This window comes from Periplaneta americana, chromosome 2 (genome assembly GCF_040183065.1).
Source record: "Periplaneta americana isolate PAMFEO1 chromosome 2, P.americana_PAMFEO1_priV1, whole genome shotgun sequence".
Taxonomy (NCBI): domain Eukaryota; kingdom Metazoa; phylum Arthropoda; class Insecta; order Blattodea; family Blattidae; genus Periplaneta; species Periplaneta americana.
This window is the reverse complement of record NC_091118.1, coordinates 168,498,802-168,526,726: the sequence shown is the minus strand read 5'-3', so window position 1 is coordinate 168,526,726 and position 27,925 is coordinate 168,498,802. Positions and strand designations below refer to the sequence as shown.

Sequence of the window (27,925 nt, the reverse complement as noted above, 5' to 3'; positions counted from 1 at the left end):
TATTCAACTTTGTTGCTATAAAATGTTTTCTGTGTTCTCTATACTCCAGCAGGCCGTGATATACTACGTCTGTCTTTTTTCCCCCAGTCTATAAATGCGAACTTAAAACAAACGGCAAGGTCATGTAATGATTTATTTTTCATTTTAATATCTTAACAATATTATTTATATAACATATTGCAGTAATAACATCGGCATCTGGAATCTTGTTGATTTTTTCACGGCTTCCTTAATGTTACTTGTATCAGGAATGCAATAAGTTTCGTGGAGTAGTAGAATTTACTTAATTTTTGCAAATATTTAAAAACAATAATTAACATTGCAATTTAGGTGAAATTGCAGTGGTAAGTTTCCAATTTATAATTATTACTATGTTAAACGTCTCTAAAAATAATATGTTAAAAGCCTAAAGCAGTAAAATGAATGTCGCGCTTAAGCGGTAAGAAGAGGGAAATTGTTGTGTGTGTTACGTTGGGAATACTGAATGTGGTATTTCACACTTACCGCGTATTGGTTCTGTGCGGAAAACAAGCAAATACGCACGATCTCGCACAAATAAATTATTTGTAACAGTTATTAAATACACAACACAGTCTGAGTATATTTTCAGACGATATAATTTATTTTTTTAATTTTCCGTAGCGTAGTTTCAAACAGGAGGGTTGCCAACATTGATTACGTGAATATGCTGTTGGTTATCATTTGAGTATATAGACGTTTATAAAAGCTTTATAGTAAAAATAATGGCAATTTCTGAATACTAGTTAGAACAGAAAAGGAAATAATAGATAAGTAAGCTTTCGTATGAGTTTCTTAATAATGCGAACATAAGCACAAAATGTATATTGAGAAGTCAACACGTACATAGATGGAAACCTGCAGCATGACTGCGGCTGCAAAAGTAGCGCCTTGTGTGTAAACAGACTCGCAACCTCCAGTGGCAACTTTTGCTGCACTCGGGTTGCGCAGCACGAAAAGTAGCGTGCAGCGCGCTACTTTTGGCTTACGTGTGAACACGACACGCAACTTTTGCAGCTGCAGTACAAAAGTTGCGCAGCAAAAGTAGCGACGTGTGACCGTACCTTAACTGTTGTGGAAAGCATAAAGATGATGAGAAAATGTATTTTGTGCGAGATCGTGCGTATTTGCTTGGTTTCCGCACAAAACCAACCCGCGGTAAGTCTAAAATTCCACATTCAGTATTCCCAACCGAACACACATAACAATTTCCCTCTTGTTACCGCTTAAGTGACATATTCATTTTACTGCTTTAGGCTTTTAACATATTATTTTTAGAGACGTTCAATATAGTAATAATTATAAATTGGAAACTTACCATTGCAATTTCACCTAAATTGCACTGTTAATTATTGTTTTTAAATATTTGCAAAAATTAAGTAAACTCTACAACTCCACTAAAGTTACTGCATTCGTGATGCATGTAACATTAAGGAAGCCGTTTGTTTTAAGTTCGCATTTATAGACTAGGGGAAAAAAAAGACAGACGTATATCACGGCTTGCTGGGGTATAGTAAACACAGAAAACATTTTAAAGCAACAATGTTGAAGATAGATATTTTTGTTTTCCAAAATTGCCGTCATTGAACAGAAACCAAGATGGAGATTTCATTGCAACTAATTAGAAATTCCTCTTTCAGGTATGTAATAAACGATCTTCGCACAAAATAATGTACGATACACGAGCGGTATGTTTTCTTTCAGTTCTCGGAAATTAAAAAAGCTCAACTACGTTTCGCTTTTTCAAACTTTTCCTCGAACATGAAAACATCAACATACCGCTTTTGTAACGCCTATTACTATTCTTACTGACATGATTTGTTTAATTGCCATTAAGTTTTATTTTAATTTGACAAGATACTAGTTAAACTTAATTACTGTTTTAAAAGTAATTTCGTAGCTTGAAAACAAAAGACTACAATTAACATTACAAATGTAACAAATTCTTCAGTTGTAACAGTAAACAGTTATTAACATAGTTGTACCAAGGCAATGCAGGTAATGAGCACTAATTTGTTGCTTCCCATTCTTTAGTAGGTCTTCAAAGGCAACCATGCAGCTGACAGAGTCTTAAAGAGTTGGCCTATTTCCATAGTAGTGTCTAGGAAGAGCTTGAAGAAAGAAATGCTTACAATATACCACTTTCCGTGCTACTTAATACATTCTGGCATATCTGTGATTAACATTTATACAATATAAAGAGGCTATTAACACTGAGAGAAGAGGACAAAAGACAATTATAGGTCATGTACCGCCCACATCAAAGCTAGAACTTCATTAAAGTTTTCAGCTATGGTCAGCTATCACTCAACAGCTAAAAGAAAGACCCATAAGTCCTAACTAGGAGCTGTAACATGGTAGTATTAAGTGCTTAAACACTTTTCGCGAAGATTTCTCAAATATAAGGCGAATGACAGGTAATCCCACGGAGAATTCTCGACATATTCTCGCCAGGTACCTTACTTACTTACTTACAAATGACTATTAAGGAACCCGCAGGTTCATTGCCGCCCTCACATAAGCTCGCCATCGGTCCCTATCCTGTGCAAGATTAATCCACTCTCTATCATTATATCCCACCTCCCTCAAATCCATTTTAATATTATCCTTCTATCTAGATCTCGGTCTCCCCAAAGGTCTTTTTCCCCTACGGTCTCCCAACTAACACTCTATATGCATTTCTGGATTCGACCATACGTGCTACATGCCCTGCCCTTCTCAAACGTCTGGATTCTTATTGTAGGAATTCGTAACAAGCTGTTTTTTTTACGGTGATGGGTTGTTAGCCCTTCGTCCAACCCCCAAGCTGGAGGACAACCCCTTATCTGCTGTCCATGACTGCTTATACAATATATTCGCAGCTACCCTCCATATCCAGAGGCCGTCTCCTCTCTCCGCAACCTGAGGACGCGCCAAGCCGTGGTGATTGGGTCCCACAATACATGGTTCGCCGGGTACCATCTCCACTAATTCCATCGACACTAAATAACCTCGCATTTATTACAGCGTCGTGAAATAACCAATATGAAAGTACGCATGTATTCTGTCCGCTAAATTCTCGCTTCAAAAATAAAGCAATATTGAATCTTGTAAAAGTCATCAATTTCAACCTTGACATAGATATACGTAATGAATTCTTATATATTATATAGGGCTTTCATTTCAAAACGTCCCAGTGTAAATAACTAATTATTTAAATGGAATTCAATTTAAACAAGAAATACGTCAATTTAGATATTGAGGAGGAAGTCTAAAACCAGGCTTAATTTAGTTTTAAATTTCACCCTCCACCCCCAGCCTCTTCCACTTTGAAATTTCAAATGGCACCCCTATATTTTATACTTAAATATAAAAGAGCATTCAATTGTTCATACACCTCATTCATTTCTTTTCGCATATTTTGTTTTCTAACGTCGCCTGGCAACCTGGATTATTGTTATTGTTGATTAGAACTAAAGAGAATAAAACTAAAGAGCAGTTCATGTAACAGTTGTGTTTGTGTAGGCTATTAAATAATTTAAAATGGTGTATACCCTTCAAGGGGGAACATAAATCATCCTTATTGATCAAATTTAGGAAATTATACAAAATAAGCTGTGTTTTCATCCTACAATCAACTGATAATAACTGTGATCTTGTGCGCTGAAAGTGGTACTATGGATTTTTCCATGAAAAATGTCAAACTTAATAAACCCGGACCGCCTACATGGGAGGCTGAAGGGCTACGCGAGTATACTAGAGTAAAATCCCTGTGAGATTAACTCATTTTTTCCCAAAGTCATGTATGTCTGCTTTGAGATTCTCTAAAAGTTCATTTGCATAAAATGAGTACTTTCCTAAAGATCCTATTTCATGATGATAATGATGACGGTGGTGTGTGACGACGACTTTAGAACACTTCGTGACTGTCGTGTAAGAGAACTTTCTAGCTTCATTTGCTCTCTTTTGTTTAACGAGCAGCAAGTAACAAGTGTGCGATTAGTCACATGCGTATTTCTCCTTGCGTGACAATCCAAATCCTCAGCGGTTCAAGATTGCTTCAGTTGGAATCTTGAATAAAACGACTTAATAAGGGGTTTCCTCAGCACTAACTTGAAATACGAGTATATATAGACTACACTACGATATTGCTATCTGAGGCCAAGGTTAAGTGCACTTTACAGCGCATTTGAGATCCGACCAGGAACAGGGCGGGAGTGCATGCGGCGGTAGTGATTTTTACGTCGACGTTACTGCAGTGCTGCTGAAACAACCAAAAACCATTCATGTATTGATTATAAGGCCTATTCGTGAATTACAATACACTGAGACAATTATATTTACACATCATCTTACTTGTGTTCAATTCAAATACCTGGTTATACAAGAACAGTTTAAAAAATTCGCGAACAGGCCGTGGTGTAAGCATGGAGAACTAAAATCCAAAACATTGATGTTCCGTGAAATAGGGCAGCATATGCACTTTTAGTAATTTGACACACGAGTGCACTTTTGTGATGAGGGCGATAACAGTGTGTTTCTATGACAACGTAATGTCGTAATGGAGTGCGGTTAGTTCCGGAAACGTCCATCGACACAGGTACGAGATTTACTTACTTAGGTACTTACAAATGGCTTTTAAGGAATCCGGAGGTTCATTGTCGCCCTCACATAAGCCCGCCATCGGTCCCTATCCTCAGCAAGAATAATCCAGTCTCTACTATCATATCCCACCTCCCTCAAATCTATTTCAATATTATCCTCCCACTACGTCTCGGCCTCCCAACTAACACTCTATATGCATTAATAGATTCGCCCATACGTGCTACATGCTCTGCCCGTCTCAAACGTCTGGATTTAATGTTCCTAATTATTTTCAAACACTCTTAATCTTTGCTCTTCTCTCAATGTGAGACTCCAAGTTTCACAATCATACAGAAGAAACCGGTAATATAACTGTTTTATAAATTCTAACTTTCAGCTTTTTTGAGAGAAGACTAGATGACAAAAGGCTTCAACCGAATAATAACACGCATTTCTCATATTTTCTCTGCGTTTAATTTCCTCCCGAGTGTCATTTATATTTGTTACTGTTGCTCCAAGATATTTGAATTTTTCAATCTCTTCAAAGGATAAATTTCGAATTTTTATATTTCCATTTCGTACAATATTCTGATCACGAGACATAATCATACACTCTTTCTTTTCGGGATTTACTTTCAAACCTATCTCTTTACTTGCTTCAAGTAACATTTCCGTGTTTTCCCTAATCGTTTGTGGATTTTCTCCTATCATATTCACGTCATTCGAATAGACAAGAAGCTGATATAACCCATTCAATTTCAAATCCCCTCTGGTATCCTGAACTTTCCTAGTAGCATGATCTAGAGCGAAGTTAAAAAGTAAAGGTGATAGTGCATCTCCTTGCTTTAGCCCGCAGTGAATTGGAAGAGCATCAGATAAGAACTGGCCTATACGGACTCTGCTGTAAGTTTCACTAAGACACATTTTAATTAATCGAACTAGTTTCTTGGGAATACCAAACTCAATAAGAATATTATATAAAACTTCTCTCTTAACCGAGTCATATGCCTTTTTGAAATCTATGAATAACTGATGTACTGTACTCTTATACTCCCTTTTTTTCTCCAATATCTGTCGAATATAAAAAAGGTGATCAATTGTCGATCTACTGTATTACGCCTAAAACCACACTGATAATCCCCAATAATTTCATCTACTTACGGAGTTAATCTTCTGAAAAGAATATTGGACAAAATTTTGTAGGACGTCAACAAAAGTGATATTCCTCGAAAGTTACTATAGTTAGTCTTGTTTCCCTTTTCAAAGATAGGTACAATTATGGACTCCTTCCATTATTCTGGCACAATTTCCTTTTCCCAAATACCAAGTATAAGTTTATAAATTTCGCTTCCACCTTATTTTATTAATTCTGTTTGAATTTGATCGATACCTGGAGACTTGTACTTTTTCAGATTTTCCATCGAAATTTCGACTTCGGAGAGTGTAGGTTTGGGTATAAACGGCTCAGCAGTTTGTATTTGAATTTTGTCCGGATCATTTCTATTTGGCCTATGTAGGCTACATTTAGTAGTTGTTCAAAATAGTTTTTCCATCTATTCAGGAGCACACACTAGGACTCGAGACTGAATCGAGACTGGCTCACATTCGGACTCGAGACTACCTTACACTCGGACTGGAGACTGGCTACACTCGGACTCGAAACTGAATCGAGATTGGCTCGCACTCGGACTCGAGACTGGCTCACATTCGGACTCGAGACTACCTTACACTCGGACTGGAGACTGCTCACACTCGGACTCGAAACTGAATCGAGATTGGCTCGCACTCGGACTCGAGACTGGCTCACATTCGGACTCGAGACTACCTTACACTCGGACTGGAGACTGGCTCACACTCGGACTCGAAACTGAATCGAGACTGGCTCGCACTCGGATTCGAGACTGGCTCACATTCGGACTGGAGACTACCTCACACTCGGACTCGAAACTGAGTCGAGACTGGCTCGCACTAGGACTGAGACTGGCTCACATTCGGACTCGAGACTACCTCACACTCGGACTCGACACTGAATCGAGACTGGTTCACATTCGGACTCGAGACTGGCTCAAATTCGGACTGGAGACTGGCTCACACTCCGACTAGAGACTGGCTCACACTAGGACTGGAGATTGTCTCAGACTCAAGACTCAAGAATAACTCTGACTGAAACTTAAACTCGAGACTGGCTTACGTTCGGATTTATATTCGGTAATGGCTCACTCTCAGAATGAAACTCGGAACTGGATCTCAAACTTAGACTGAAACTAGCTCAAACTAAGGTTGAGACTCGAGATTGGCTCAGACTCATGCGGAGACTCAAGACTGACTCAAACTCAGACTAGGTAATGGCTGAGTCTCAAACTGACAAATGACACTCGAGACTAGCTCAGACTGAGACTCCAGACTGACTCTGACTCAGGCTGAACCTGAGACTGGCTCAGACTCAGACTGAGACTCAAGACAGGCTTAGACAGACAGACTCGAGACTGACTCAGACTCAGAATGAGACTCAAGGTTGGCTCAGACTCGGACTGAGACTCGAGACTGGGTCAGACAGGATGAGATTCAAGACTAGCACAAACTTATAATAAAACTCAAGACTGCTTCAGACTCAGAATGAGACTTGAGACTGGCTCAGGCAGACTCCTGATTGACTGAGGTTAAGACTGATACTCGTGACTGGTTCAAACGAAGACTGACACGAATGACTCAAACTCAAATTCAATTTGAGTATGACTGAATTACTGAATGTAGTTGGCCGACTTTGTCTTCGATTCTGATACACAGTATTTTATAACATTTGTTTCTTTTTCGAAAGTGAAATTAATAAAACAATAAATGTTTCAAGGTTAGTGGTGCTCTTCCAGAAAAATAGGATGCACTCATTAAAAAATAAGTAGGCCTACCTATGGTCAACATATTTAATCGATCCTTCGGACAATCAATTCAAGGTTTCCCATTTAGATCGAGTGACGCAACCAGACATACTACGTAATGATTCTCGTTTATATTTCATGCCATCAGCAGTGAGGTTCATAACGACGATTCAGCTCAAAGTCAAACTACCCTTCCCCCACTCTCGTTAAAACTCATTTAGGTAACTTTTAACTTATTTAAAATAGGGTCAATGTGAATGTAAAATTGTCGTGATGCGCTTGCGTGTGATGTTACTGAAAAAACTGCAGGACAACTCATCTGACCGAACGAGGTGCTTTAAGTTCCTGTCTTCAATCTCAACGTGTTAAATGTTAAAACTTTTAATTGCACGTAACACAGAGTTTGAACATTTTGAGCTTCTCTCTCTATCTGTTGGTGCAATAATGGCAGAATAAGCGGGACAGCACCGAAAATAGCTCTCCTTCTTCCACTACAGGTTCTACTTGATTTGCAGGAGTTTTAACTCGTGTCTCTGACATAAAATATGTGTATATTCTCTTCTTCATCCTCTTGGATGTCTAACACCAGTGCGCGTTCTGGGACTACAAAATGTGACGATTTTATCGCTATAAATTTTGTTAAATTTCTTGTTTCTTGCGGTTTATAATTTAATAATTTCCGACGTAAACGCTAATCTGCCTTCCTCAGATTACGTTCACTTCATTTTTATTGGTACTTCCGAGCTTCTTTTACATTTTTTCTACGTTACATTATTTTATCTCTGACAAGCATAAGCGTAGCGCGTTTGCCTGGTGATCCGGGGTTGCGTTCGTGCGTGGGTTCGATTCCCATTTGGGCTGATTACCTGATTCTGTTTTGTTTTTTAGGTTTTCCCTAACCATAAGACGGATGTCAGGTAATCTATGGCGATCCTCGACCTCATCTCGCCATAAATTCCATCGACGCTAAATAACACAGTAGTTGATTCAGCGTCGTTAAATAATCAAGTAAAAAATTCTGACATATAATAATAATAATAATAATAATAATAATAATAATAATAATAATAATAATAATAATAATAATAATAATGATTTATTTAACCTGGCAGAGTTAAGGCTATACGGCCCTCTCTAACACTCAACCAGGAGTAAAACTGCGTTACAAAAACACTACAAATTTACAAAGTACACTACAATTTTACACACAAAACTGAATAAGATAATAATAATAATAATAATAATAATAATAATAATAATAATAATAATAAAATGTAAATAACAAGTAAGTAGAAATCAGACATGATATATAACATAATAAAAAGGAGAAAGCATAATAAAATGTGAACAGCAGGTCAAAATACATGAGAAATACAAAGTATAAAAAAATAAGAAAATTATTGATGATAATAATAATGATAATGATAAAAATGAGAATAGTAATAATAAAAATACTAATAGTCGTAATAAAATAGTGCAGTACAAAGCATACAATGAATACAATATTTTTAAGTACACACAGTAAGGAAAATTATGATTATGTATAGCTCAACTTATCACATTACAGATATACCATTATCGGAAAATATGAAAACAAAAATATAAAATAAGTTAAATATCACTAGAACAAAAAAACGTGAATACGTGGTAACATGCAATACAACACTTGTCATAATAGTAAGTTAGTTTGGCAACTCATCCTAAGATAATTTTCTAATTTGGATTTGAAAGATTTCAATGTTCGGCAGCCCTTGACTTCAGGCGGCAGAGAGTTCCAGTGACAAGAGGTAGCAACAGTGAAAGATGAGGAATACAGAGATGATGTATGAAGTGGAATTTCTAGCGTGTTATCGCGTTGTGATTGAGTATTAATATTATGATAGCGAGAGAGAGTATGAAAACGAGCGAATAAATAATAGGGGGATGAAGTGTGCATATAGTACTTATCTACATTTTTGCTCTAAATCAAATGTAGTGTAATGTTACAACTACCTTCTAATACGATAGATCAGTGTAAAACAAACACTCACTCAGGTGTAGCCCTGCTCGTGGATGATGTGCCATTCATTTACACGGGAAAATGCTGCTATAGATTTGGCGCCTTGCAATCTTACACATTCATTCATTTTGGAGAGCTTCGAATAGTACAAAATGGAGTGAACAGTTGCCTCTATTCCCATCCTCTTGCAAAAGAAGTTCATTCAGTCACGAGACTATACCCATTAACTCTCTTGGCTAATGGTTGTGTTAATAGGATAGACAATAAAATTGTAGCTGTAGCTGCACTAGTAGCGTGCAAAATCATGGAACACTAAGTGCAAACGTAAACAAGTCGAATGCGGCAGAATTGACTTCCTTCATTGTACAATCACAATCGTATTTGTTTTTGTGTAATGAAAACAGAATAAAAGTTTATCTCTCGGAATTAAACAGGTGATGATTGTAATTAAATTTTATGTTCTTTTATTAATATTATTTATTACTTTTCATAGCTGATATTCCAAGTTCCCTGTGAATCTCACTTCTCTTTCGAAAACATTTACTAAATTTGATAAGAGTTTAATAAGTGAAACACGAATACATTTTCATTGTGTAAGTAAAATGAAGCTATACGGACAAAAATGTTTCATAATATTTCAATAATTAAAGAAACGAATTTTGTTTGAGTTCCCTATACTCATTCAGGTTTCAGGTTAAACTTGATTATCCAACTCACCTCTATATAAAGAATTTAATGTTTTGAATATCAAGCAAATTTATATGTATACTAATTTGAATTAGTACCATAAATATCAAACTAAATTTATATCATCCGATCATGGCCACAACACAAGAAGATACAATATTTCGCTCCCCCTCATTGAACCAAAATGTAAGACTGAAGCAAGCCTAAGGCACAGTTCTAATTATGGTCCAAGATTATATAATGATTTTATAAAGAGGAATCCTAAACTAAAATTATTAAACAATACATTATTAAAAAAACAAGTGCTTGAACTGTTTTTAAAATTATAATCTTGTAAATTCTTATCCTTTATTTTTTGTCACTTTTAACAAAGTTGTATTCTTAACTTCGTATGTTAATATACATGTAACGTTTGTTCGTTTGTTTTTTTTTTTTTTTTGTTTTTTCTTTCTTATTCTTTTTAAATTTTATGTGTGATTACATTTAACATTTTAATTACAGTTATGATGATGATGATTTTTTATTGGGTTATTTTACGACGCTGTATCAACATCTAGGTTATTTAGCGTCAGAATGATATGAAGGTGATAATGCCGGTGAAATGAGTCCGGGGTCCAGCACCGAAAGTTACCCAGCATTTGCTCTTATTGGGTTGAGGAAAAACCCCGGAAAAAACCTCAACCAGGTAACTTGCCCCGACCGGGATTCGAACCCGGGCCACCTGGTTTCGCAGCCAGACGCGCTGACCGTTACTCCACAGGTGTGGACTGATGATGATGATGATGATGATGATGATTATTATTATTATTATTATTATTATTATTATTATTATTATTATTATTATTATTATTATCTTCTATCCAGTTTTCAGTATTGGTCACACCCGACATCAAACATTTTGCTTTTTCGAGTGTGACCCAGTTATAATTGTATTTATACAATAATTTGTAATGCATTTGAATATGAGATTGTTAATTAATTTCGAACTTTCAAGAATATTCTAGTATTGTAAAATCTTTGTTAATGTATGTAAGTTTTTCTTGTAATAATAAACTTAAAACTTAAGAATACTTATCAATTAATTTCAAACACTTCATTTTTTATTTTTACAGATTACAAACCCTATTTTACATAACTATGTTAGGGTTAAAGTTTACAACTAAGTACAGATAATAATAAACAGTACTGGAATTTACAATTTTCTGCTGATGTTGGAAATGAGATTGAAGTAGGTATACTTTTTACAGCAGTGCCTAGTAGGAATATTGTACAATGGATTATTTAACTCATATTACATTTTTAGTTATGTCAATACAATAAATTTTAAATATTATACATGTTTTACGTGGGGATGTTAGGGTTTGAGTTTAGGCTTTATTTTGAGGCGGTTAGAAGAAAAGGGGTGTAAGTGACATTTCTAAAAAAAATGATTTAAGTGCATCCAGGGTAAACTAAAGCATTTAAAATTTCAATGGTAAGGGATATATCTTTTAGCCACATCACACATTAACATTTAAAATTAAAACTTCACGGAATTTACGAATGCTTAGTAATTTTTAATCAAATTTTATGGATAATAACGTAAGTGCACTTACACGCCTTTGATTCTAACCGGCTCAATTATAAAATCAGTGCATTCATTTAGTATACATGGTTTTAACGTTTGTAACATTTTTAAATATAGATATTTGTAAAAAGAAAAATATTCGAAATCACTGGATTATCAGAATGGCTACTTTATGTAAGTTTACAATGGACACTATTTGGAATGAAGGCCGTATGGGTGTCAATGATGACCAGTGGTCGACCTTCAGAAAAAACTTTATTCCAAGCACAGACATGCGTTTTTTTTCATTGCGGCTTCATCACAAGCTTCTTCAAGCATTCTTGATGTCTCTGAAGGAGATTTGTGCAAAAAAAAAACACATCAAATGTGATATTTGCACGCTGCTCTGTATCCCACATTCTAAAATACTACGAACGAATATCACACAAACAACAGCCAGTTACCACACAACAACGACTATGAACATGAAACTTCTGCGGAAGTGACGTCATGAATGATGGAAATACCAAATACAGTAATATATCACATAATATTATCCATTTCAGCGAAAAAAATATATATTCCGGAAACTTTTTGAACTGAGTAGGACAATGTATTTTGCTGTTTAACATTGTACATCATTATTACGTATTTCATTTTCATCCTCTGGTTGAGTGAAAGAGAAGGCCTTATGGCTTTAAATTTTCCAGTATAAATAAAAAAAGTTATTCTATTATTATTATTATTATTATTATTATTATTATTATTATTATTATTATTATTATTATTGAACTTACTTAAGTCATACAATTCGTAAAACAAACAAACGTCTTAGGCTACTTTTGAAATTCTGAATAATTTCTTCTATATGAAATCAATAAAAGAAAAATTATGAACCTCTCTTTTTTACATTTGGGCACAATAAATTATGGATATAGTTTGAATAACTGCTGAAGAAAATAGACTGTAAACTAGAATACCATTCGCAACAAAACAAAGGCACTGAATTTTTATCAAACGCGTAAAGGTCATGAAAAAGTTCATCTCATTATTTGGACGATTTTAGTAAATTTAAGGATTTTTTTTTTGTGTACAATTCAGAAAAAGAAGAAATCATCTTCTTCTTGTGAATGCATATCAAATTATTTTGGTTTTCTTGTAAAAACTGAATCAGCAATCTCTTATTTAAATGTTGAGCAAGTTTCAATGCTCTGCGGTGCTCGAAAGCATAAAAATTACGCAATATATAAATGACTGCACCTTTGAACTTCAATTTCACGCAAGATTTACAAGCTGTTTTCTCACACTTTTTTTTGCACATTTCGTGAGGTTCGAAATGTAAAGGCTCCTACAATTTTCATACTGGGAACTTGAAATTTTTACTGCATGTTGTATACACTGTAGTTAACAAAATAACGCATAGAATTTATTATTAAATGAATATTTTTTTAAAAATAAAACATGAAATATTTTTAGTGGCAATGGAAAATTTCAATTTTTAGGTATGCAGTGGTTATAAAAATGTTTCCCCCTTGTGTAGTAAAGATATAGGAAGACTAATGCGTGATATTTTTATAAATATGCTCGGGTCTTACAAAAAAAAAAATTAAACATTTTACTGAAAATTTGAGCGAACATATTTTCATTTTGGAATAGGCCTACGCAAATTTTGAAAAATATTTTTGTTAATATATCAGAAACTAATTGACTCACAGAAATGAAACTTCACCACATCACTGTCTATTGCATCGTAATTATTTGCACAAAAAAATTCAAGAACGTAGCTTGAAAAATATAGAAAACAAAAATTTCGCCCTCACCACCCTTAATTAATTTGTATCATTTGGGTAATACAAAATAAACTACAAACGATATTACCAGTCACTGAAGTATCATGAAACGTGTAAAGCGTCTAATGAGAAAGTATGCGTTACCTACGTGACACTCATTCTTCATTCATACTGAACATCCGCCCCCCCCGTCTCTCGTAATATCGCAATCTCTCTTTCGATCAAGGAAAGAAAACACTGCGGAAATTGATAGGCCTACAGCTGACATTTCGACATTTTCGTCAAAATTAGTAATTTTTCACTTTTATGCTAAAAATAGGCCTACGCCAATTTTTTTTCTTTAATAAAATATAATGACTTTTGTCCTGCGGCCATTTTTAAAGCCCGTGAGGGATAACATACAGCGCAGGGCTATTATAAGGTTACGTTTGCGTGCAATTTTCTCACTTTTCATTTTGTTTGTTTGTTTTTTTTTTTATATTTCCGTATGTATAAAATGCTTCTTGCGTCACAAATTTTGTCATATCACCTTGAAATGTTCGAGATACACTCATAAATGTGTGAACAATTGAATTTGTTGTGAGTTTTAGTGGTAATTATATCGAAGGCCCAGTTCACACGGGGAAACAACATAAAATTTAAAGTTTCGAGAAACATGAATTTCAAAGCTTCTTGTTGCTGTGAAAAATCTAATTAGCACACACTAATTTTAAACTTAAAAACAGAATGTGCAGTAATTTCAACAATACTTCGATTTTTCACAGCAATATAAAGATTTAAAATGCAGGTTTATCAAAACTTTAAATTTTGAGTTGTTTTCCTTTTGAACTGGGCCGTCGATATTCTGGTGAATATTTAATACGTTCAGATTGAAAAAAGATAGAAAGATTTAAGAATTGTATGTTAATTTTGCTACAAATAAATCACATAAGAAAATCCAGAGCAATTCTTAAGTGCTTAAGTTTGTAGTAACTACTGACAAAATTTCACTTCATGAAAGTAAAAGTTGTAAAGCAAGAAGCATTATATATTATGTGACGATACAAAAGAACAATAACATTTAGATTTATTTAATAATAATATATCTATACATAAAAAAACGCTACATGAAAGTATCCCGAAAGAACAAAGCTCGTGTTCGGGGACAATTCCGTTTTCATAGAAAGGCTTGAAAATGACATACAATTTTACATTGTTCACCAAACATACAGTACCTATTTTTTCTGAATTAAAATTTAAGATTCTGATTACACAGATTATACATACCGGTAATTCACAAAAATATAAATCTCTACCGAACAGAATAAACATGACAGAATAAATAAAAACCCGTGTGACATATTAAGTTAAAATTTGTTATGATAGCACATGTTAACTTTGTGAGTAGGCGTATACAGGGGGAAAAAAAAACATCGCTTAAAAATATGGAAATTGAAAATTTCAGTTCTAACTATTCTTAACTGTGAATATAAAATTAAAGACCAGAAACAACACTAATTATTGAGCTATGACGAAATGGATACTGAACGTAAAAAGAAAGGAAAGGTGACATTTGCCGAAAATATCTTAAAAAGATTTAAAACATAATAAAACGAAAGGCTTATAAAATGTTAAAGTAACAAGCTGCAAGTCTAAAAAGCGAAGCAGAGACTAAGAAGAAGATTTCGCTATTCGTGTCAGTATTCAAATCAAGGAGGAAGTGAGATCAGCTGCAGAAACGCCAGAGGATTCAGACTCCTGCGGTAATAAATGAAATGGGTAAGTCAGGCACTCACTCACCGATCGGCCCGCGATTTTCGTGCCGTTCTCCATGACAACTTGCAACTGCTGTGGGGGCGGAGCGCGAATTACCGCACAGTTGCTATAACAACATGCGCTCGCGGAGCAGATCCCGGGTCGACTGACGCGCTCGGCGTCCGCTTTGCATGTCCCGCACGGCCGTCTTACAAGACCGGTAACATGCACATCTCCTCGCCAGCCCCTACGTAGATCCCACCCTCAGAATATTTAACTCAACTTTTTGGAACAATGTGGGAACATCGATTTTTCGTTCTTGTAGCAGGTCGTAATTTGAGTATGAATATTAGATAACCATCCACTGGCCTTAAGCCTAATTAATATGTACAAGTACGTACTTGAAATTAACTGACCATCTCAAACTTTTTTTAACCCAGTTTGACATAGTCTTGACATACTACTTTGTCTATATTTCGTATAATGAGCAACAGAAACTGCTAGTACAGTAGAACTTGGTTATAACGACATCCAAGGGACCTTGAAAATTATGTTGTTATAAACGAGTGTCGTAGTAATCGAGATTCATATTATCAGTCTAGTGAGGTGGAAAATGAAATATAATAAACATAATTAGGCTTATTTTAGATTTATGTATTCACTTTTAAGCATACCATGAACACAATAAAATACATGTACAATTATAAATACAGTATTCTGTATTAAAACAGTTTGTTAATAATAATAATTTATTTATTTAATCTGGCAGAGCTAAGGCCAGTAGGCCTTCTCTTCCGCCCAGCCAGACTCTAATTCTAATTAAATACATTTGCTTACATAGTTATTACATTAATATCTAGATCATAAAACAACATGAAAGAACATTGGTAAGAAATAGTAGTAGTAATAATAATAATAATAATAATAATAATAATAATAATAGTTTGTTCATTACTCACCAAACTTATTTACTGAGGAGTGAAGTAATCAGTCACTTTACTCTGTTGTCTCCTACTTGCCCAATATACACTTTCTAAATTACATTCTATGTTCATTATTTCAGTTGCAATTTCACTGCTCCCTCCTCTAGCTTCATAGAAATGTTCACAATTCTAATGGCTTCTAAAGTGTCACTCACTTCTTTTAGTGGCCATACTGCGTTAAAATGCGTGCACTTAGTGAAAACTTCCTGTCGAAACTGACCGCATGCAGGTACCATTAATACCGCATGAATTCGGGCAGGTTACAATGGGATGGGGCATCTGCCTGCATTCCAGAGGTCTGTGATAGAAGGGAACAGTAGAGGATTTGCCAGATTTCAGCAAAATACTTTGGTTCGTAGAAAATTGTATTCCAAACTGAGGTTGAAAACGACGTTATATGCGAGGTAGATGCATATGCGTTTGTCGTATTAAGCAAGGTAGGAAAGCATATGTCTTATGGGGAATTAGTTGGAACCACAGAATATTTGACGTTATAGGCGAGGTGTCGCACAAAACGAGGTCGCTATAACCAAGTTCTACTGTACATTCACAGATCGGTATCGTAGTAGCTACTACTCGTAAGTAAAGGCTGGTTCACAATAAACCGGAAACGGAAACAACAACGAAAACGAGAACGGAAATATTGTTAAAATAAATGTATTTAAATGTGAGCATTCACAACTAACTATTGTGAATGCTCGTATTTAAATGCATTTATTTTAACATTATTTCCGTTCCCGTTCTCGTTTCCATTCTCGGTTTATTGTGAACCAGCCTTTAGTAGGGCTCGTGATTCCAAGCTGAGCCTGGACGTGGATTCGAATCCCGATGAAGGTGATGATTACCTGGTTGGATCATTTTCATATTTTTTAATGTAACGCGAATATCAGAATGGTTGTGAAACTTGGACTCTCAATTTGAGAGAGAAACAGAGATTAAGGGTCTTTGAAAATAAGGTTCTTAGGAAAATATTTGGGGCTAAGAGGGATGAAGTTACAGGAGAATGGAGAAAGTTACACAACGCAGAACTGCACGCATTGTATTCTTCACCTGACATAGTTAGGAACATTAAATCCAGACGTTTGAGATGAGCAGGGCATATAGCACGTATGGGCGAATCCAGAAATGCATATAGATTGTTAGTTGGGAGACCGGAGGATAAAAGACCTTTCGGGAGGCCGAGACGTAGATAGGAAGATAATATTAAAATGGATTTGAGGAAGGTGGGATATGATGATAGAGACTGGATTAATCTTGCACAGGATAGGGACCGATGGCGGGCTTATGTGAGGGCGGCAATGAACCTGCGGGTTCCTTACAAGCCATTTGTAAGTAAATAAGTAAGTAACGCGAATATCAGATAACCCCATAGCCAAGAGCGGAGAGATCGTCGCTCTTTGAAGCGATACTTTATGATCCGCTTCAATTCTATCCACCATACTTTAGAGCAGCGGTCGGCACTTCACGCGGCGAGTGGCAGATTACGTCCTAGTTATGCAGGGTCAGTTCACTACTGCACTCACTGCACATATTGCGGATGAGATATATTTAAATGTCTCCACAATTGAAAATATCCACTCCTTAGGTCATTTTGTGCTAGGTTAATTTCAATGTTCGGCTCGACATAGATATGTGAGCATTTTTTTAAAGGAAACACGTTAAATCTAAAGCGCGCTTCCGATTGACGGACCAACATTCATTTGAGTAATTACAAATTGCAACTTATGATGGAGAACCAGATTTCACTTCACTAATGAAAACATCGGTATAGGCTGATGAGTAATTTCAAATACATTAGAAGGATAGGAAGACATATAGTTCGGTTAATTATTTTCAGACTATATGGGCGAGGTTCAGTCTTCTCCTCCCCCCCAGACTACTGCTTTCTACCACCCCTCGTCTTGCGTTTCATATGACGTCGCCTACGTTGATGTTCTGCCGACGACCGCTTCTCATTAGCAATTCTTCAACGAATGGGAAGATGGATATGTTTTTGTGTATGTATATGCACGTCTAATATCGATATAAACAAAATATAATTGAACAACTTCAAGAGGTCTTAAATTAGAGAGTTGTTAAACCTTGGAGGAACGACTATTCCATTTTTAGGATCCTCTGTAATTCAATATGGTTGAAGTTCCAGTCTACAGATAGAACTAATAATTCTTTCTTTCTTCCTTTCTTTTTAATTGGTTAACGCTTTATCAACTTCTATGGTTATCTAGCGTCTGAGTGAAATGAAGGTGATAATGACAGTGAAATGAGTCCAGGGTCCGGCGCAGAAAATTACCAGCATTTGCTCTTAATGGGTTGAGGGAATATCCCGGGAAAAACCTCAATCAGAGAACTTGCCTCAACCAAGATTTGAAACCGAGTATACTCTTTTCACGGTCAGGCAGATTAATCGTTACTCCACAGCGATGATCTTTCTTTCTTTCTTTCTTTCTTTCTTTCTTTCTTTCTTTCTTTCTTTCTATCTTTCTTTCTTTGTTTCTTTCTTTCTTTCTTTCTTTCTTTTTCCTTCCTTTCTTTCTTTCTTTTAAAACATTCTTTCTCTCTTTTTCTTCCTTTCTTTCTCTCTTTTAAAACATTCTTTCTTTTTTTCTTCATTTCTTTCTCTCTTTTAAAATATTCTTTCTTTCTTTTTGTTTCTTTCTTTCTCTCTTTTAAAACATTCTTTCTTTCTTTTTCCTTCCTTTCTTTTTTTTTTTTAAATTTTCTTTCTTTCTTTCTTTCTTTCTTCCTTTCTTTCTTTCTTCCTCTCTTTTAAAACACTCTTTCTTTCTCTTTTCTTCCTTTCTTTTTCTCTTTTAAAATTTTCTTTCTTTCTTTCTTTCTTTTTTCTTCCTTTCTTTCTCTCTTTTAAAACATTCTTTCTCTCTTTTTCTTCCTTTCTTTCTCTCTTTTAAAACATTCTTTCTTTTTTCCTTCATTTCTTTCTCTCTTTTAAAACATTCTTTTTTCTTCCTTTCTTTCTCTCTTTTAAAACATTCTTTCTTTATTTTTCCTTCCTTTCTTTTTCTCTTTTAACATTTTCTTTCTTTCTTTCTTTCTTCCTCTCTTTTAAAATACTCTTTCTTTCTCTTTTCTTCCTTTCTTTTTCTCTTTTAAAACTTTCTTTCTTTCTTTCCTTCTTTCTTTCTTTCTTCCTCTCTTTTAAAACATTCTTTCTTTCTTTTTCTTCCTTTCTTTTTCTATTTTAAAACATTCTTTCTTTTTTCTTCCCTTCTTTCTCTCTTTTAAAACATTCTTTCCTTCTTTTTTCTTCTTTTTCTCTTTTAAAACTTTCTTTCTTTCTTTCTTTCTTTCTTTCTTCCTCTCTTTTAAAACATTCTTTCTTTCTTTTTTCTTCCCTTCTTTCTCTCTTTCAAAAACATTCTTTCTTCCTTTCTTTCTTTTTTCTTCCTTTCTTTTTCTCTTTTAAAACTTTCTTTCTTTCTTTCTTTCTTCCTCTTTTCTAAAACATTCTTTATTTCTTTCTTTTTTCTTCCTTTCTTTCTCTCTTTTAAAACATTCTTTCTTTCTTTCTTTCTTTCTTCCTCTCTTTTAAAACCTTTTTTCTTCCCTTCTTTCTCTCTTTTAAAACATTCTTTCTTCCTTTCTTTTTTTTCTTCCTTTCTTTTTCTCTTTTAAAACTTTATTTCTTTCTTTCTTCTTCTCTTTTAAAACATTCTTTCTTTCTTTTTTCTTCCTTTCTTTCTCTCTTTTTTTCTTCCTTTCTTTCTCTCTTTTAAAACATTCTTTCTTTCCTTCTTTTTTCTTCCTTTCATTCTTTCTTTTAAAATATTCTTTCTTTCTTTCTGTATTTCTTTTCCTTTTTATCCGACTTAGGCACCACTGTGGGTATTAGAGGGGGTAATAGGCATTTCGCAAATGCGGGCCTCCCTCCTCATGGGATGGAACGATGCAGGGTCACCGCCGAAACGTCACAGGACAATCACAAAACAAAGGACGAACATAACAAAAATTCCTTCCATTGCCCATGCCGAAAATCGAACCTCGGACCGTTTGATTGTGAAGTGCAAGCCCTATCCACATAGCGGACGGTTAGAAATAATATAAGTTATCTACAGATCAATGCATTACTTAGGTGTCGCGGTGAAGTTATTTGATTTATACAGATCATTATCAGACGAGGCTTTCCCAGAACTGCGTTCACTTACGAGAAGTTTACTTTGTATGTTTGGCTGAACGCAGAGGCGTCATTTCAGTTTTTGCTTGGTGGGGGGGGGGGGGGAGATCGTGATTGTGATGTTTAATAGGGAGCGTCAGCAACTACGGATATTTGTGTCCTTACTTAAAATTATTTAAAAACAAAGCACAAACAATAGCATAAGTAAAATGCTAACACGATCTAAAAACGTTGTCACATTAAAATGGAGTATAAAAATTCATTCATAGGAAGATAATTCGTACGTAGTACTTACTTACTGGCGTTTAAGGAACCCGGAGGTTCATTGCCGTCCTCACATAAGCCCGCCATCGGTCCCTATCCTGAGCAAGATTAATCCATTCTCTATCATCATATCCCACCTCCCTTAAATCCATTTTAATATTATCTTCCCATCTACGTCTCGGCCTCCCCAAAGGTCTTTTTTCCTCCGGCCTCCAAACTAACACTCTATATGCATTTCTGGATTCGCCCATACGTGCTACATGCCCTGCCCATCTCAAACGTCTGGATTTAATGTTCCTAATTATGTCAGGTGAAGAATACAATGCGTGCAGTGTAACTTTCTCCATTCTCCTGTAACTCCATCCCTCTTAGCCCCAAATATTTTCCTGAGAACGTTATTCTCAAACACCTTTAACCTATGTTCCTCTCTCAAAGTGAGAGTCCAAGTTTCACAACCATAAAGAGCAACCGGTAATATAACTGTTAGTAATAATTCGTAGTATTATTATAAAAAGGACTATTTTTAGACCATAAGCAAGATTTAAAACGAAAACATAAAATAATGAAATAAAACCAACAGGAGCAAAGATATAACAACATTCTATATAAACTAGGCTACGGAGTGAATTGGCTCAGACTATAATGTTTGAGACTTGCATTCGGGAGGTCCCGGGTTCAAATACTGCGGCCGACAAATTTAACTGGGGTTTTAATGGGTTCCCTTAACCACAAAGGCAAATGTTAAATTGGAAATTTACATACCACGATTCATCACCTTCGCAGTCTCCAATATCATAAACATTAATCAAGATCTCAAGTAAGTTACATGAACACGAACCATCTATAACACACGACAATAGAAACAGGGACTCAGCAATAGTAGAAAGCCTAATTATAAGCCCAATAATCCTAAACACGCTATATGACCACAAAAGTTACAGCGTGTGACAAAAAAGAAACATTTTGGAAAATTTTCGGATGTAAAAAGTTCAGAAATGTAAAGTTTAAGTAAACCAAACAAAAAGCAACAAAAAATACCTATTCTCCAGATGTAAAGGGTCTGAAGGGTAAGCAAGAATGGCTAATAACATTTAAATCACCCTGTCAAGTTCTGTACTTGATAGAAACCTCAGAACTGCATTTACACAATTAAAATCAAGAGCGTCATGTATTGTCGGCCGAACTGCATATAGACGCCGAACACGGTCATATTTTCTACAATGTAATAAAATATGTTCCACCATAAGTGACACATGGCACACATCACACTCCGGTTGAGGTTCGACACGTAAGAGATGATCGTGTGTCAGACTGCAATATTTATTTAGGGAAGACCTTATGGGGTATATCGTGTGGCGTAATTCCTCCCTATTTCCTCTGAAATAAACTATTTTACACAGTGTGAACTAGGGTAAATTTGACAATTAAAAGAACTTTAAATCGTGTCAAATACACTGAACATATTTTTTAAGGCTCATTACTTTTCTCCATTACTTAAGTATTTTTTATTATTTTAAGTCTCAAATAGAGTTAATATAAAGGTTTAATTTTTCTGTTTTGTGGTCAAGTTTATCCCAATTCCAGTTTCCACACGTAGGCCCAGTTTGTTTTAAATTTCTTATAGGCCTATTATATTTAATTTACTTACACTTGCTGTTATTATGACGTAAGTACGAACAAATGATTAACAATTTTAATTATAAAGAAATGTTAATTTCGATTAACAAAAAAAATACTTCTTTTAAAAACAGATAAGAACTACTATAATGTAGCAAAGAGTAACGCCTTGGTTTCGTTTGAGCAAAGTCATTAACTAGCTCTTTCATTTCTTAAGCGTTTATAAAAGTGGAATATTTTAATATTAAGAGTACTAGCCATTCATTTCTTCAGTAGTATTACTTAATTATTCATTTCTTTATCTTAAAGTCGGGGTGGTGGAAAATTACACTAGTATATTGAGGTATACCAAGCAGGGCACGTATAAGTGGTTAATAACAATCTTATTGATCATTCATATATATATATATATATATATATATATATATATATATATCCATTTGTAGAAAGGATTGAAACTGACAACCATGACTTTTACACAGTGTTAAGTTGTGAGTGTCAATCACAGTCTATTTGTTACTAGAATAACGATTATATTTACAATAATAACGATAATAATATACAGGGTGATATTAGTATTACTCGACCGAAACAGTGGTGTCCTGTAGCCCAGAGCGCCACTTGTACTGCTCCTGCGTTCGAAATACATAATCGAAAACTGGGCACATGCTTATATGAACTATTTTATTTAGAATAGTCCGTACTATCACCCCCTAAAGTATTTACTGTTCCTTCTTAATCACTCTGTATAATACTGTAATGTTTATACCTAGCAGTGTTTAAGTCCATAATTATACTATTTTAACTTAACTATGCATAAGATTTGCTTATGATATGGCGTTGTTAGCAGAAGAGGATACGATACTAAAGGATATACTACAGGAACTGAATGACAGCTGTGAGCAGTATGGAATGAAGATAAATGCAAACAAGACGAAGACCGTGGTTGTCGCAAGAAAAATGAAGACAGTAAACTTTCGAATTCTGAGACAGTAGAACAAGTGAACAGCTTCAAATACTTGGGGTGTACTATAAGCAGTAACATGAGCTGCAGCCAGGAAGTCAAAAGGAGGATAGCAATGACAATGGAAACTTTTAATAGAAAGAGGATCATCTTCTGCGGACCTCTGGAAAAAGAACTAAGGAAGAGACTAGTGAAGTGCTTTGTGTGGATTGTGACATTGTATGGAGCAGAAACATGGACATTACGACGAAATGGAGAGAAACGAACAGAAGCATTTGAAATGTGAATATGGAGAAGGATGGAGCTTGTGAAGTGGACAGACAGAATAAGAAATGAAGCTGTGTTGGAAGGAGTGGATGAAGAAGGAATGATGCTGAGACTGATCAGAAAGAGAAAAAAGATTTGGTTGGGTCACTGGCTGAGAAGAAACTGCCTGCTGAAGGATGCACTGGAAGAGATGATGAACGGGAGAAGAATTCGGGGCAGAAGAAGATATCAGATGATAGACGACATTAAAATATGCGGATCATAAGCGTAAACTAAGAGGAAGGTAGAAAATAGTAAGGATAGGAGAATGCTGGTTTTGCAGTGAAAGACCTGCTCATGGGCAGGTATATAGATATACAGTACGTGTCACGTAACGCGGATCAACACGACGTCGGCTTTCACCTATGGACATCACGTTGACAACGGATGAACATGCATCCTAGGTGAGATTCGAACACATGACCTTGAATATCGCGCAGTTTCTAAGCAGCATTTTAACCGTTGCGACTAGGAAGGTCTAATACTATAATTATAATTAATTAATTAAAATACGAGTATTATGTTAATAACAACAATAATAATATTGTTATTATTTATAAATTGGTACAATAAGAAAGAAAAAGAAATTTCATAGTTCGCCGTGGAACTGTTAAGTGGACACCTCAACTGTGTAATTATTGTGGACTACTTCAAGAACTTTTTACACTAAAACCCCTCATTGTCTAGCAGACTGTGCTAGTTCATTGTAGAACAGTTATTCAAATTAAGACGACAGTGGGAACAAAGTAACGAACACAGCTGAAACAAACGGCTCGCAGTCCTTGGCATAAATACTCTCAAGAAACAAGAACACATTTATGTAAGCCAGGAATATTCCACGTCCTCAAATAGTACTAATAAAACTATACAGAAAACTTTTGACATTTATCATATCTTGCGATCTTTGACAGTTTAATAGCAGAAGTAGAGTTGCAAATTGCATGCACTGCACTGCGTAAATTTAAACATATTTATGTTTCTTATATCAATAGTCATCATAACTTATAACATGATTTTTGGCTAGGCCTAGGCTGACCCATTTTAAATTTCATAAACGGAATATTATATACAGTACTTGTGTGAGTGTTCCGACGCGTCTGTAGCTACAGAGCGCCGGCCTTCCATCCGGCGCACTGTGTGCAATAACGCAAATCGAACTGGACAAAATTAATAACTTCTCTGCATTCCAATGGATTGTTATGAAACTTTGTACAGACGTTATAAATAGCACATATTTTTTGTGTACAAACTCTGACTACAGTTGTGTACGAGGAACTACCCGTTTATAGGGGTGGTTTTAGACTAAAATCTACCCCTTTATAGGGGGTTATTTTAGACTAAAATAATAACTTCTCTCCTATCTAACAGATTTTTATGAAACAGTATACGGAAGTTATAGGTAGAATATATGTTTTGTTTACAAACTATATTTATGGTTTCATAAGAGGGAGTACCCTTTTACAAGGAGTGCATTTGCGCAAAATTAACTTCTCTTCTACATAACGGATTTTTATGAAACTTTGTACAGGAGTTTCAGGTAGCATATATTTTTATGTACAAATTCTGATTACACCTGTATGCTACCTGTAGGCCTAACTGTTGTACAAAGTTTCATAAAAATATACCATATAGGAGAGAAGTTATTAATTTTTTCTAAATGCACCATTATAAAGGGGCAGTTCCTCTTATGAAACATAATCAAACTTTTGTAGACAAAAAATAAAATATTCCACCTGTAACTTCTGTATAAAGTTTCAAAAAATCTGTTAGATAGGAGAGAAATTATTAATTTTGTTTAAATGCACCCGCTATAAAAGGGTAATTTTTCTTGTCCAAACGTAATCAGAGTTTGTACACAAAATGTGTGTGTCACCTGTAAGGCATGTACAAAGTTTCATAACAATCCGTTGGAATGCAGAGAAGTTATTAATTTTGTCTAAATGCACCATTATAAAGGAGCAGTTCCTCTTATGAAACATAATCACACCTTTATAGACAAAAAATAAAATATTCCACCTGTAACTTCTGTATAAAGTTTCAAAAAATCTGTTAGATAGGAGAGAAATTATTAATTTTGTTTAAATGCACCCGCTATAAAAGGATAATTTTTCTCGTGCAAACGTAATCAGAGTTTGTACACAAAATGTGTGTGTCACCTGTAAGGCATGTACAAAGTTTCATAACAATCCGTTGGAATGCAGAGAAGTTATTAATTTTGTCTAAATGCACCATTATAAAGGAGCAGTTCCTCTTATGAAACATAATCACACCTTTGTAGACAAAAAATAAAATATTCCACCTGTAACTTCTGTATAAAGTTTCAAAAAATCTGTTAGATAGGAGAGAAGTTATTAATTTTGTTTAAATGCACCCGCTATAAAAGGGTAATTTTTCTTGTCCAAACGTAATCAGAGTTTGTACACAAACTGTGTGTGTCACCTGTAAGGCATGTACAAAGTTTCATAACAATCCGTTGGAATGCAGAGAAGTTATTAGTTTTGTCTAAATGCACCATTATAAAGGAGCAGTTCCTCTTATGAAACATAATCACACCTTTGTAGACAAAAAATAAAATATTCCACCTGTAACTTCTGTATAAAGCTTCAAAAAATCTGTTAGATAGGAGAGAAGTTATTAATTTTGTTTAAATGCACCCGCTATAAAAGGGTAATTTTTCTTGTCCAAACGTAATCAGAGTTTGTACACAAAATGTGTGTGTCACCTGTAAGGCATGTACAAAGTTTCATAACAATCCGTTGGAATGCAGAGAAGTTATTAATTTTGTCCAGCTAGTGATTTGCGTTCTGATTCACTATGCGTTTGTTAAGGTTAGATAAAAATGTATCCAATGTATTTTTAACCTGATGTTCGATGTCATGTGAATAATTCTGCAGGCCTAAAACATTCACAAATGATTAAAACTTCCTTATTCCGTGATTATTTTCTGCTGTTAAGCCAAAATTGGAACAGTTACCGTATGTTCCACCACTGGAAAAATTAATCACTGATAAATGCGCAAGAACTCGCAACCTTTAAAACAATGATTCAACACTCTAAATGATGCTGTATTAAATGGTAAAAGAATTGTTGTAACCGGACGTGACCGCTATATTACAACTCACATTATATTTGGAGAACTTTAAAAATATTTAAACCCTTCTGTAAGAAGAATAATACTTTACAAACTTATAATTGAAGTTACATTAGTAAGAACATACCTATCTGAGCAGATTCCATGTCTCACAACACAAATCACTAACAATTGGCTCTTTTTCACCCACATAGTAAGCCTCTCTGTCTACGGCTGAACAGGAGCGAGAAGTGTTAGGAAGAACTCATTGTTCATACCCTTCTAAATATAGCTTGCCGCTGATAAAACAGTAAAAGCTATTCCTCATAAAATTCTCCAAATGTTAAAGAACATGAATTCATATTCACCTATGCCTAACTAAACAAGTCGAAATTTGATTTCTGTCACCTAGACTGGGAAAATTGCACACTGTGCGGCGGCCCGGGTTCGATCCCCAATCAGGTCTGGGTGAAAAAAACAGATGTTGCAGAGGATTCTTCTCGAGGTACTACCGTTTCCCTCTTTCATTCTACCAACACTCTCCACTTCCCCTCACTTCTTCAATCATCTGTATTACTGCAATAAAAATAGGCTGGGGTGATATCTGGAGTAGTAGGCTACGAGTTTCCGATATTGATAAAGGTTCTAAGGGATTGGGGCTCTGGGTTCAGGCTCGTCAGTAAATGATGGGACCCTATATGCAGGGGGCTAGTAAGGATGGCCTTCCTGTCAACGTCGGATTCACGAATGCCACCCGGGCTATCCGTCGGACTTACACAATCTTCCCATACAGGGCGAATAATGAGCTTAAACGACCTAAATGCAAGGATCCATCCAACATCCAGTCCTTGTGAAATCAATCAATTAATCAACCAATCAATCAATCGATCATGTGTTCATTTTCGTCCGTTTTCTTTCTATCCTAATGATGCAGCCGGTACCTATGCAGCAGATTTTTTAAAAAACTTGACAATCATCAGTTTCACGAAGCTAAATAAACTAAACGAAAATTAATAAGAAGTGAACGTTACTTTACTTCGCTTTGTCTCACAAGTTGCTCTTTGGATAGTAACATTCAATTAACTGGAGATTACGATAACAAGCAATATGATATTTTGAGTTGTAAAATAACAATAGAAGGATGTTTTATGTAAGTTTGTGTTTCATTTTATTGGACTATTTCATCCTGATTTACATGCAGTTCTTATACAATGTAAATACTAAAACTACTACAGTATATTATAATTGACAACTTTTATGTTCCCAAAAGACTGTAAGCAATATCCATCTTATATAGAAATTGGATCATATAAATTTGAGACTGTACACAGTTTTAGTTACCTGGGATCTGAAATAAATTGCAAAAAATGACACCA

The 27,925-nt window shown here is 35.1% G+C and overlaps 1 protein-coding gene across 2 annotated transcripts in view; it reads right to left on the bottom strand.

Annotated features, from left to right (window-relative positions):
• The window catches only part of LOC138694794 (tubulin alpha-1C chain-like), a 117,280-nt gene that overhangs the window by 71,133 nt on the left and 18,222 nt on the right, over positions 1-27,925 (bottom strand). The window contains exon 1 of one of the 2 annotated variants that reach the window (XM_069818866.1): positions 15,259-15,409. The exons of the other annotated variant lie outside the window; for it this stretch is intronic. Within the exon in view, the coding sequence (XP_069674967.1) occupies positions 15,259-15,291 (33 nt within the window). The 5' untranslated portion in view covers positions 15,292-15,409. Of the gene's footprint in view, positions 1-15,258; positions 15,410-27,925 lie in introns of those variants that run through there. 2 annotated transcript variants of the gene reach the window in all.